Source organism: Argopecten irradians, chromosome 2 (genome assembly GCF_041381155.1).
Source record: "Argopecten irradians isolate NY chromosome 2, Ai_NY, whole genome shotgun sequence".
NCBI lineage: Eukaryota > Metazoa > Mollusca > Bivalvia > Pectinida > Pectinidae > Argopecten > Argopecten irradians.
In genome coordinates, this window is record NC_091135.1 from 47,500,515 (window position 1) to 47,513,553 (window position 13,039).

Sequence of the window (13,039 nt, forward strand, 5' to 3'; positions counted from 1 at the left end):
TACCCCATAACTCGGTGTCAAATCATTACAAATCTTTTGCAACTTTGTTTTCTTTAATAAGATTAAATTTCACATAAAACTGCTAAAGAAAACACAAATTCTTTTAATATCGCTTTCATTAAAATTAAAACTAATGAAAAATGTAACAATAGAATAATCTAAAATTACAACAAATTGAAAATAGATGAAATAAGAGTTTTCAGTGGTATAGGTATTATGTATCTGAGAAACAGATTTGAAATGAAACAGTTACATATATGATCGTGTACCGCAGATTTAATACATCTACAACAGAGAAACTCTTGTGAAAATCAGTGTAGCAAAAGAAATTTGGTTTTTGTGGCGCTTGAGAGCGGTTTTCTCGGTGTGTATATACTAGGAGTATATCGTGATGAGGATCGTTTATATTATAGGGCCCCGCTGTCTCATCTCACCCAATACCGTGGCGTGTTGATATTATCAGGATGAAATTCGATTGTTAATTAAATAGTAGACATGCGAGACTTAATGTAAAAAAACTTCCAACCGCGTGTTTATACACATGGTGGTCAATTTCTCGTTTTGAATTTTCAAAATAAACACTTATAAACCGTCATGGGTGGGCACTAGGTTTGTTAACCATGTTTTATAAACATTTTCTTAACGTACGCGCCTTCTGATTGGCTGACGCGGATTGTGTGCGCCTATCTGTGTGCTGACTGACAGGCCGTGAGCCTCCAGGACAAAAAGCTACTTTACAAATGTTTACTCACCGTACGATTTATTTTAGTCATCAGTAAGTCAACTAACTCTAGAAAACAATAACAGACAACAATGGGGCTATCTGAGCGGTCTATACCCCTGGCACACGCCTGCTGACTCCTCATTCCTGCCGCTCACCTCCACGGGAGCAGACGTTCATGCAATACGCTACACTTTGATGGACGGCTAATTGACACCAGAACTAATTTGTCGTGATATTTACGTCAACATTGATCATCGTCAACAAGGACAGACAATATTCCTGAGGTCAAGCAAATTTAAAAAGACTTTTTTTCTGGGATTGCTACGTTTTCAGCATGACTTCGCCAAGTGACCTTGTTCCTGGTCAACATCCGTCACCTCCAAGTATTCCCCACCCCGGGGTCGTCGGCGGATTCTACAGCCCCTTTGGACCCATGGGACCCGGTGTGAACCCTTACTCTCATCCATCCTCAATGTTCTACCCTCCATTGGACTTCAATAGGGCCTACGCTTTGAGGATGATTGAAGAAATGCAGAGACGAGAACAGCCACAGAAACCGCCGTTTTCTTACATTGCTCTTATTGCTATGGCGGTCAAGAGTGCACCCGAAAGGAAAATCACCCTAAATGGTATCTACCAATTCATCATGGAAAGATTCCCATATTACCATGACAACAAGCAAGGGTGGCAGAACTCAATCCGACACAATCTTAGTTTAAATGATTGTTTCGTCAAAGTTCCAAGAGAAAAGGGCAAGCCTGGAAAAGGCAACTATTGGACCCTTGACCCTAACTGCGAGGAAATGTTCGAAAATGGCAACTACAGGCGACGTAAGAGGCGTGTAAAATCTCCGGGAAAGGAAGACAGAGAAAACGGCGACGACACATCAGCATTGGGAGATGATTTCGATGATTCTGATGGAGGCGATGATCGTCTATCCGACGTCGGAGACGAGCTATCCAACAACGAGGAAGACGACAGCGGGATAAACATTTGTTCGGAAGACGACAATTCGCGGGATTCATTGGATGCGGGGACGGATGTTTCTAGATGTGTACGGAATGAAAATAATAATAATTGTAACCTCAGAATCGGACAATGTCCTGAAACACGGAAAACGCTTTTTACTATTGACAATATCATTGGAAACACCAACAATTCTGATCGGAAAGATCCAGAAATTGTAACTATGAAACGGAAATCATCTTCGTCCGACGATGTGAATGGTAACGACAATATCAAAAAGAAAAAGTTTGATATATTTGATAGAATTCCAAGCCCACCCCCAAAGATTATTGACTTGAAAGGACAAAATCCAACATCATTGCAGCTGTCCTTAGCAACAGCTAATATGTATGGACATGGTGGACTCATCCGGAATCCGCATCACGGACTTCCGACTAATATTTTATCTCTCCCGGGATACGGACATTTAGGGGGGTACTCCCCTCGCCCCTCCCAGGAACTCATGATGCGCTCCCCCGGGATCACTCATCTGCCCATGAACGTGGCTCTCGCCTCCATGTGTGATAGTGAGTGGAATCAAAGACAGACAGGACTTTCTCTCAGGTAATTCTGTGATAATAAACAGTGATCAAAACAATTAGACAGAAAATTAGTATTGCCTTGACTGTGAATATGTGATTTTAGAGTAGAACTCCAGGAGAATATGTAACGCGGACCCAAATGAGTATGTGTTGATGCTGAACAAAGATAAAAATTAAATTCGTGATATCTTAGGGACAATTGTGAATTACTGAAGGACAAAGTTTTCGTGTTTTTAATGACGTGTATCAGCCGTGACAGACGGTAGTGCTTGTTTTGTAATTTGATATTATGTAGAAACTTTGCAAAGTATGCACATTTGGCTGCATAATGTGTTTATATAAATAGACTTTACTATGTAACTGTCTTCTTAAACAAATACTGACGAAATATTCACCTGTTGGATATAAGAGATATGCGAAAAGAAATAATAAAAAGACAGATTTAAATTGAATATATTTTTGTGTGTTTTGTAATCTTGGAATTTGTTTTAGTATTCATTAACTTATATCTAATTGTGCTAATTAATCAATATATCAGTGGTTTTTAATTCTTTTCCGAAATATTCTATTCCAACAATCATAGTGGTTGGAAAATAAATAATATCATGTGACCAAGATAATAAAGTAAATTATTTTAAATATATGATAAACATTATTTTCTTTTTTCTTTAATTTGAAATTAAACTATTAAATGCTAAATGATATCTGTATACATCATTAATGAAATATTTGAGAAAATAGTTGAATTTTAAAGTGAAATTATTTTGAGTGTTTTCTCTAACAACAAATTATTTTCCTCAGATAAAACAAATTACAGCGAACAAGATTTATTTATCTAAATTTTCATCAAATCAAGAAATTGTATCTTCATATACAATATTTAGCAATTCTTGCTTTCTTTATCATGTAAGATCAACACCTACTGTTTGATATTCTAAAATATTTCTAATGTCTTTCAATTAGTTATCCAGTTATTTTTTATAATGAGGACACCGGTTACCAACAGAAAATGTGGGAATGTAAGATTTACTGAGAAGGCCTATACCATCATTTCTCGTGTATTACCCACACCAGCCGATATATTAGTGTGATTTTATTTTATTATTAATACTTAAAATATGTACTATAATTATAAAACAAAAATCACCGTGGACAGAACATTTAAAGTAAATTACCGACTTACATGTACATAAAACTATATATTACACGTGTATTGTGTAACTCAGAAATGTTCTACATTGAGGCAGTTTTGTTCATATTGAGATTTAATTATTTGACTAAAAAGAACAAGACAAATAATATAAACTGTCCGTGATTGTTGATAGATTTAGTTTAGCACTACTATTATCGGTGAATGTACATGTGACTCCCTCACAGAAACAGATTGGGCGTTCTCTGTAAATCTTACACTGCGTATTTTACTATGAGGTAATCAATGCTGTGGTCATACAAATTTCTCCAGTGGTTATTTTTGACACCTGATAATTGACATGATTTTAGTGATAGAAAGTTGAACACAATAACCACTTGCTATTTAACTGCACGTATCAACACTGATTTAATTGTTTTACAGTAAATTCTTAATTCTGTGATAGAATCACTAACAAACAAACTATATCACTTTGTATTATAGTGGTTATCTCCTTGTTTGTATAAATACTCTTAATTACTTTCACGTTTAATAGCATTTATTTAATTCCATTATTAAAAATACAACGAAAATGTATACAAAGTAGAACCGGAAATATGCTAATGTTACTTATATATAACTTTAGAACCAGTTTGCATAATTAATCTTATAATTTTGAAATTATTGCATAAAATACTGAATTAGATGGACTTGAAACATTGGCAATCATTTAACACATAGATATAATATCGTGTACAACACAGATTCTTTCCTAAATGTCAATTGACAATAGAGAATAATTATATAAATGAACTATTTATAAGAATGAAAGAATTTGAAGAGTGAACATTAGTCAGTAAAATCTATTGTTACAAATGTGGTTATGTAAATATAATAGAATGAATAAGACACCAATTTCTGATTTTTTAAACTTATTATTACCATCATTAGATATTTTGCTAATCTGAGTTCATACAACTTTAACATCAATGACATGCATGTACATTACATTGCATAAATCATAAATGTGAAGAAAGATCAAATAAAATGAGAAATTAAGTAAATAAAGCATATTTGTTAATTTAAGGTAAAATGTTTTAATCAAAATGGTAAAATAAAAAGTATGAATTCAATAATATTGCATCCTGCTTTCCATCTTAATTAGCTTTCATCTTTTTAATACTATTTTTATCATTTATTATGTAATTTGATTATTATAACATTCGTTTTAATAAAATAATTTAATACATTATCGGAGTGAGTGTGTGAAAATACCACCATGTATATCTTTTTGTACAATAGGCTTTAATTAATGTAGACTGGCCACAGCATTTGGATATCAATCATAGGACTTTGTGCCTCTCCATTCAGTATAACAGTATTAAACAGTACACAATCTGTTTTACAATAATACAATATCATCTCTCCTAGGTTTTTGGAATGGTCTATCTTCCTTTAAAGGCCAGAGAACCACAAAATCATGTTCATATCAATAGTTTAGGGAAAACAACAATAATTTTGGACAAGGAGAAAAAACAACAGTAATTTGGTGAAATAAATTTGAGCTGAATTCATTAATTAAATACGAATATAAGTAATTGTTAATTTTGATGATGCGTCAAGGATTCGGTGGCTGCTACAATCAGCTGTTACTTTGACTGCTATTTCAGTAGCACAGGGACTTAGCACGGAATTCCAACCGATGGTCATTATATATATGTATAGAACGGTGCTATAATATATATATATATATTCACACTGTACAGTATATCGACAGTTGGTTGGAAGTCCCTGTGTTCAGCAGTTGCTAAAGTGTGTTTTTAAAGATGGCGGCCATTTCGGTCATTTCCCAGTTAGATCGCACCTTAAAAATGTCAAGACAACTTCATGCAAACTTAAGGTAAAGACTTGACCGACTCGTCTGAAAACTTGCGTTAAACCTCAACCAATACCTCTTGAAAAATGATAAATTAGAACCGCTAGTGGTCGATTGTGAGGTACTTCGGCGATCACTCCACATTTAACGATAAAATATAACTAATGTCATCACCGTTAACAAAAAACTAATTCGTCTTGATTAATGCTTCTAAAACTATCAAATGGAGAGTTTCTTTTGTTTCAAAAGTTTTCCATCTGTTCATATAGTACAATGTACAATATCATTTTTCGAAAAAAATGACAATTCATATTGATCAGGAGGCATCCATGTTAAGAATAAAGACATTTATTTGCGTCGCTTGTCAGTGTCTGGACCAAACAATATGCGTCAATAAATAATTTATTTCAAATGAAGTTCTTTTCTCACCTGTTATAGAGTATTTATACTAAGATATGAAACCTAATAAATGTAATAGTATCCATCAAATTCGTTCATCATAAGTTAACGTACTAATTTTACCTTAATCTACATTTATTTTTTTATACTTTTATTGAAGTGAGATACAGCAAAAAATGTTTTAAGATTTTTATACAACTTGGGCGGTACGATATTGTATGCGAATTCATATTACAAAGTTTGTTATAGATTGTCGCTATTTATTATATCTTTCTTGATGAAGCGATAAAAATGAAAATTGATACAGTTTCACTGACTTTTTGTGCCGATTAGAAAGAAAAATGTATCTTTGTTGTACCGTACAGAGGTAGAAAATACTGTCTAGTATCAAACCGTTTCCGGATGAGAGCTCACCGGTGAACAAGTCTATTATTAGTGTTGCATGTTAGCCTAATCCGTGTGCACGCATAGGTCGATGAAGTGTAATGCTTGTAAATTAATAATTCATTAAAATTCCACTGGTTCAGACATTTTGTTTATATTTACACATAAACACGAAAGGGTGAAATTCGATGAAGAAATAAAAAGACCGGGGTTATATTTATAAATATGTACACTAAATGATTTATCTGTTCATAGGGCTGCGAAAACAAAATTAAGGCATTGTGTTTTGTACAGAGACATAAATAATCATTGTTGTTTTTAGCATCTTTGAAGTCTAGAAATAGAGTTTTAAGTGTTCCATCACGAACACCCAGTACGCTCGCGAACATTCGGCTTCATTTCGCTTGTCACGCAATATAGACAAACAGTTGTGTTGGACCACGTCATGATTAATATATTATGCAAACTCATTTTGGCGCGTGCTTTGTATGCACATATGCACGTGCATGAACTGGAATTATGGTACATTCAAAGGATGCGCATGCTTACATCGAACACATGAAATTCTTTGACCGAGAATGCACAGCTTATAAATTGGGCGCTAAAATGCGCTTGCTAAATCGGGCGGATGACAAATTAAAAAGGATGCGCGTTTATTAATTAAGCACATGATACAATGAAAAGTAAACCGTGTTTTACTGTGGAAAAGATGTTCGTTTCTTAGTTGGGGGCATGTTATATTGGAAAGAAAATGTGTAGTTCTTAATTGTTGGACTTACCATCAGTCTATCTAGGCTATTCAGATTAGCCAAATTTCCGATTGAAAGAAGAGTATGCTATCAATATACTTGCTAATCAAATATGATTATATCCTTAAAAAATAACTAAAGATGAAAGAAAAAAATGATTGTAATATTAGCTATACAGTACCGAGATGTAGACTATGGCACAGAAACGCCGTGTGTGTTTTACTAACAGATACAATTACAGATTTCGACATATATCGCTAAATAACAATATTTATTCTTCATTCTTCGATGCATACATTATCCATAATGATGACTTGCAAAATTCAGCTAATGTTTACTTATTAATAAAAACTAAGATTAATGGACATTTGATATCTGCCTCATCAAAGGGCGAAATTTTTTCAACGGATATGATATTTCGGTTTTGCACCAGAAAGCTGGCCATGTACCCAAAGGCTTTCATTTTAATGTAACTTATTTAGATTCCTACGTGAGATTATCAGCATGTACCGCCCAGCTACTCGAGCGGACACCGCCGGTCAGGGCTTCATCTCTGCTTAATAACTTTCTCGTTAAATATGGGTAACTGTTTAATCTTACAATAATGGCGGTAGTTTTCATTACCTTTAAACAATAGAACTTCTATCGACTCGGATTCCGCGATCGGTGGAATTGTTAATTTTTTATTGAAATGGAAAACTCATTTTCCAACTGATATACGCGAAAGATTGTGCAGTTTTGTTTTCATCACTGTAAGTTGTTGTTTAGTAAAAGCCATTTCTGACTATTTCACACCCCTATCGTGTTGAAACCTATTAACTATTGAGTAGGGCTCTGTTTAGGGTATCTAAGTGTATCACTAACCCATACCCAGTCACTGTTACATGTCTTGCCCTTACTGTTGAAAAAACACTAGGTGTTGTTTGTGCACTTATTGTCCCATTGAACCGGGGTCAGGGGTGAAAGGAGGAACTTTTTTTCTTCAGTGCGACAGATAGTAAGTAATGCGGCATAAAGAGCGACATTCTTACGCTCCGTGTACCGTTGAGTACCCAGACTTTAATTTCATACTATACTCTGTGATTGATATACAGTCACAACTTTTAAGGACGTGTTCACGTATTAGTAACAATGTGTCAAGAAAAACACCAATGCAAGGAATCCAAATTTACAATCCTATCAATACGATACCGCAGTTTTGAAAGACGAAGATGTAAAATCACCTCTATTGTTCTGGTGAGAGTGGGAGACGCACACTCTTCCGGAACTCTAATAATGTTTCCGTGTAGTTTTTCATGAAGCTCATTTCAAAGTTTGACCTACATTATCAATTATATCGATTTATCCTAGACATAATTACATAATTAAATATGTGGTTAGTAACGATTCACTTATTCATGAAAAAAGCATCTTCCTGAAAATCGTTCCAGACGTAATACTGTACTGTCAAATTAATCAGCTCTTCTTGGTATTATCTTGTTTTTGAACAAAATAGTTTACTCTGATGAAATTTGCAATATTCATTTGTACTGCATAAAGATGGACAGTATATTGTTATCAATGACGCCAGTGATCTCAAGGTCATGTAGATCGATTTTATCCGGATGACATATTTCAATAACTTTGGATATGTAGTGATAAATCTGTAGTATATGTGAATCATAGTTGACATTAATGCGATTCTCAGTCCAATAAAACGTGATGTTGTCATTTTGCCTGAACCCAGATATCAGAGGTTTGAGAAGTGGTTGTTTTAACGTTGGTGTACGTCAGGGTGACGTCTTTGATATCTCGTCTTCAACGACTTACATTTTTGCTCCAAAATCAAACAAGTGTCTGGTTGGTAATGCGTGTCATTATAACACTATATAACATGGTTTATAAAAATTGTTAGTTATCTTGTAACATCGTATGATAAGGATGTGTTATAGAATGTGTTAATGTTCTGTATGTAATGCGGTTACATACAGAGACATCCCTATAGGATAACTAGACCTATAGGATAATTAGACCTATAAATCTTGTGACTCCATCGTCACAACTATACGGTATAGGAACGAAGAACTTTGGATATATTATGTACAACTTGTTCAACCTGTCACTGCTCCAGTCAAAATTATATTGAAAAGATTTATCATAAACAGCCCGGACAAGAGGAATAACAACATTTATGGTCCTACCGACAGGCTTTCGTTACCACCATCACCACGTACCATAAATCATATTCACTTTCTTTTCATCGCGAGGTGTATAAGATATGTAGTCACGTGATCTCAAACTGCTTTTAACGAAAGGCATATTTAATATTGTCTTACATTTCTAATTTGGCTAATTGTGTTGTAAAATGTGTTTCCTTTTTCTGTTTTTGACATTGGTGTTAATGTGTTACTTTGGTATAGGTTGTGGATGGCCTAGACCATTTTTTTTCTAGACATGTACCTTTTTTTTAGACATGTAAGATTTCTTTCAGACATGTACTATCTTTTCAGACATGTAATATTTTCCAAACATGTAGTATTTTTCCAGATGTACTATTTTCAGACATGTAGCATTTTTTTCCAGACATGTACTATTTTCAAACCTACACTACTTTTTTCAGACATGTACTATTTTTTCAGACATGTACTATTTTCAGACCTGTACTATTTTTTAGACATGTCCTATTTTCAGATATGAACTATGTTCAGCATGTGCTATTTTTTCTGACCTGCACTATTTTTTCAGACATGTATTATTTTCAGATATGTACTTTTTTCAGCGTGTGCTATTTTTCCAGACCTGTACTACAATGTACAGACCTTTACTATTTTTCAGACCTGTACTACAGACCTTTACTATTTTTCATACATGTACTATTTTTCAGACCTGTACTATTTTTCAGACCTGTACTACAGACCAGTACTATATTTTCAGACCTGTATTTTTTTTCTGACCTGTACTTTTTATTTTTCCAGACCAGTACTATTTTTCAGACCTGGATTATTTTTTTCAGACCAGTACTTTTATCTGACCTGTACTATTTTTCAGACATATACTATTTTGTCAGACCTTTACTATTTTTTCAAACTTGTACTATGTACTGTAAAGCGCGAAATTTTACAGTTTAAACGTTACATTGTTCTTGTAGTTGTAAACTGGCCACTAGACCCTAAGTTGTAGATGAGACTTTCTCATCAGAGTTCTTTACTAGATTATCTCAATCTCCCCTTAGATTGAAATTCTAGAAAAAGACATGTAGAATCTAGTCAAATTTCAGTGACTTTTCTCAATATTCAAGAGACTTGGTGGCCAATCGATTGTAGCTGAAACGTCTTTGAGGCTATTTACTATTTATTGTATGTTAGCGAATTCTGATCGTCCGCGGAATACATCAACATTTATCGAACGCGAAATATGTCAGTTTACAGTACCTAATTCTGATGTACAATACGTCAGTTTACAGTATCTAATTCTGATGTACAATACGTCAGTTTACAGTATCTAATTCTGATGTACAATACGTCAGTTTACAGTACCTAATTCTGATGTACAATACGTCAGTTTACAGTACCTAATTCTGATGTACAATACGTCAGTTTACAGTATCTAATTCTGATGTACAATACGTCAGTTTACAGTACCTAATTCTGATGTACAATACGTCAGTTTACAGTACCTAATTCTGATGTACAATACGTCAGTTTACAGTACCTAATTCTGATGTACAATACGTCAGTTTACAGTACCTAATTCTGATGTACAATACGTCAGTTTACAGTACCTAATTCTGATGTACAATACGTCAGTTTACAGTACCTAATTCTGATGTACAATACGTCAGTTTACAGTACCTAATTCTGATGTACAATACGTCAGTTTACACTACCTAATTCTGATGTACAATACGTCAGTTTACAGTACCTAATTCTGATGTACAATACGTCAGTTTACAGTATCTAATTCTGATGTACAATACGTCAGTTTACAGTATCTAATTCTGATGTACAATACGTCAGTTTACAGTACCTAATTCTGATGTACAATACGTCAGTTTACAGTACCTAATTCTGATGTACAATACGTCAGTTTACACTACCTAATTCTGATGTACAATACGTCAGTTTACAGTTTACATGTACCTAATTCTCAGTACTAATCTGATGTACAATACGTCAGTTTACAGTACCTAATTCTGATGTACAATACGTCAGTTTACAGTACCTAATTCTGATGTACAATACGTCAGTTTACAGTACCTAATTCTGATGTACAATACGTCAGTTTACAGTACCTAATTCTGATGTACAATACGTCAGTTTACAGTACCTAATTCTGATGTACAATACGTCAGTTTACAGTACCTAATTCTGATGTACAATACGTCAGTTTACAGTACCTAATTCTGATGTACAATACGTCAGTTTACAGTACCTAATTCTGATGTACAATACGTCAGTTTACAGTACCTAATTCTGATGTACAATACGTCAGTTTACAGTACCTAATTCTGATGTACAATACGTCAGTTTACAGTACCTAATTCTGATGTACAATACGTCAGTTTACAGTACCTAATTCTGATGTACAATACGTCAGTTTACAGTACCTAATTCTGATGTACAATACGTCGTCAGTTTACAGTACCTAATTCTGATGTACAATACGTCAGTTTACAGTACCTAATTCTGATGTACAATACGTCAGTTTACAGTACCTAATTCTGATGTACAATACGTCAGTTTACAGTACCTAATTCTGATGTACCAGTTTACGTCATTGATTTACAGTTACTACTAATTCTGATGTACAATACGTCAGTTTACAGTACCTAATTCTGATGTACAATACGTCAGTTTACAGTACTAATTCTGTACTACTGTTACAATATGTCAGTCAGTTTACAGTACCTAATTCTGATGTACAATACGTCAGTTTACAGTATCTAATTCTGATGTACAATACGTCAGTTTACAGTACCTAATTCTGATGTACAATACGTCAGTTTACAGTACCTAATTCTGATGTACAATACGTCAGTTTACAGTACCTAATTCTGATGTACAATACGTCAGTTTACAGTACCTAATTCTGATGTACAATACGTCAGTTTACAGTACCTAATTCTGATGTACAATACGTCAGTTTACAGTACCTAATTCTGATGTACAATACGTCAGTTTACAGTACCTAATTCTGATGTACAATACGTCAGTTTACAGTACCTAATTCTGATGTACAATACGTCAGTTTACAGTACCTAATTCTAATGTACAATACGTCAGTTTACAGTACCTAATTCTGATGTACAATACGTCAGTTTACAGTACCTAATTCTGATGTACAATACGTCAGTTTACAGTACCTAATTCTGATGTACAATAGTCAGTTTACAGTACTATTCTGATGTACAATACGTCAGTTTACAGTACCTAATTCTGATGTACAATACGTCAGTTTACAGTACCTAATTCTGATGTACAATACGTCAGTTTACAGTACCTAATTCTGATGTACAATACGTCAGTTTACAGTACCTAATTCTGATTCAGTACCAATTACAATACGTCAGTTTACAGTACCTAATTCTGATGTACAATACGTCAGTTTACAGTACTAATTCTGATGTACAATACGTCAGTTTACAGTACTAATTCTGATGTACAATACGTCAGTTTACAGTACCTAATTCTGATGTACAATACGTCAGTTTACAGTATCTAATTCTGATGTACAATACGTCAGTTTACAGTACCTAATTCTGATGTACAATACGTCAGTTTACAGTACCTAATTCTGATGTACAATACGTCAGTTTACAGTACCTAATTCTGATGTACAATACGTCAGTTTACAGTACCTAATTCTGATGTACAATACGTCAGTTTACAGTATCTAATTCTGATGTACAATACGTCAGTTTACAGTACCTAATTCTGATGTACAATATGTCAGTTTACAGTACCTAATTCTGATGTACAATACGTCAGTTTACAGTACCTAATTCTGATGTACAATACGTCAGTTTACAGTACCTAATTCTGATGTACAATACGTCAGTTTACAGTACCTAATTCTGATGTACAATACGTCAGTTTACAGTACTAATTCTGATGTACAATACGTCAGTTTACAGACCTAATTCTGATGTACAATCGTTCAATAATTCTGATGTACAATACGTCAGTTTACAGTACCTAATTCTGATGTACAATACGTCAGTTTACAGTACCTAATTCTGATGTACAATACGTC

The 13,039-nt window shown here is 34.1% G+C and overlaps 1 protein-coding gene across 1 annotated transcript; it reads left to right on the forward strand.

Annotated features, from left to right (window-relative positions):
* The first annotated feature begins 724 nt into the window (after positions 1-724).
* On the forward strand, positions 725-2,723 carry LOC138315738 (forkhead box protein I2-A-like). Its single transcript, XM_069256981.1, has one exon. The coding sequence runs from the start codon at positions 1,059-1,061 to the stop codon at positions 2,295-2,297; it is 1,239 nt and encodes a 412-aa protein (XP_069113082.1). The 5' UTR covers positions 725-1,058; the 3' UTR covers positions 2,298-2,723.
* Positions 2,724-13,039: the final 10,316 nt, after the last annotated feature.

Excerpts from the sequence above, each read along its gene's own strand:
- LOC138315738 (XM_069256981.1), top strand. The coding sequence starts at position 1,059 with ATGACTTCGCCAAGTGACCTTGTTCCTGGTCAACATCCGTCACCTCCA.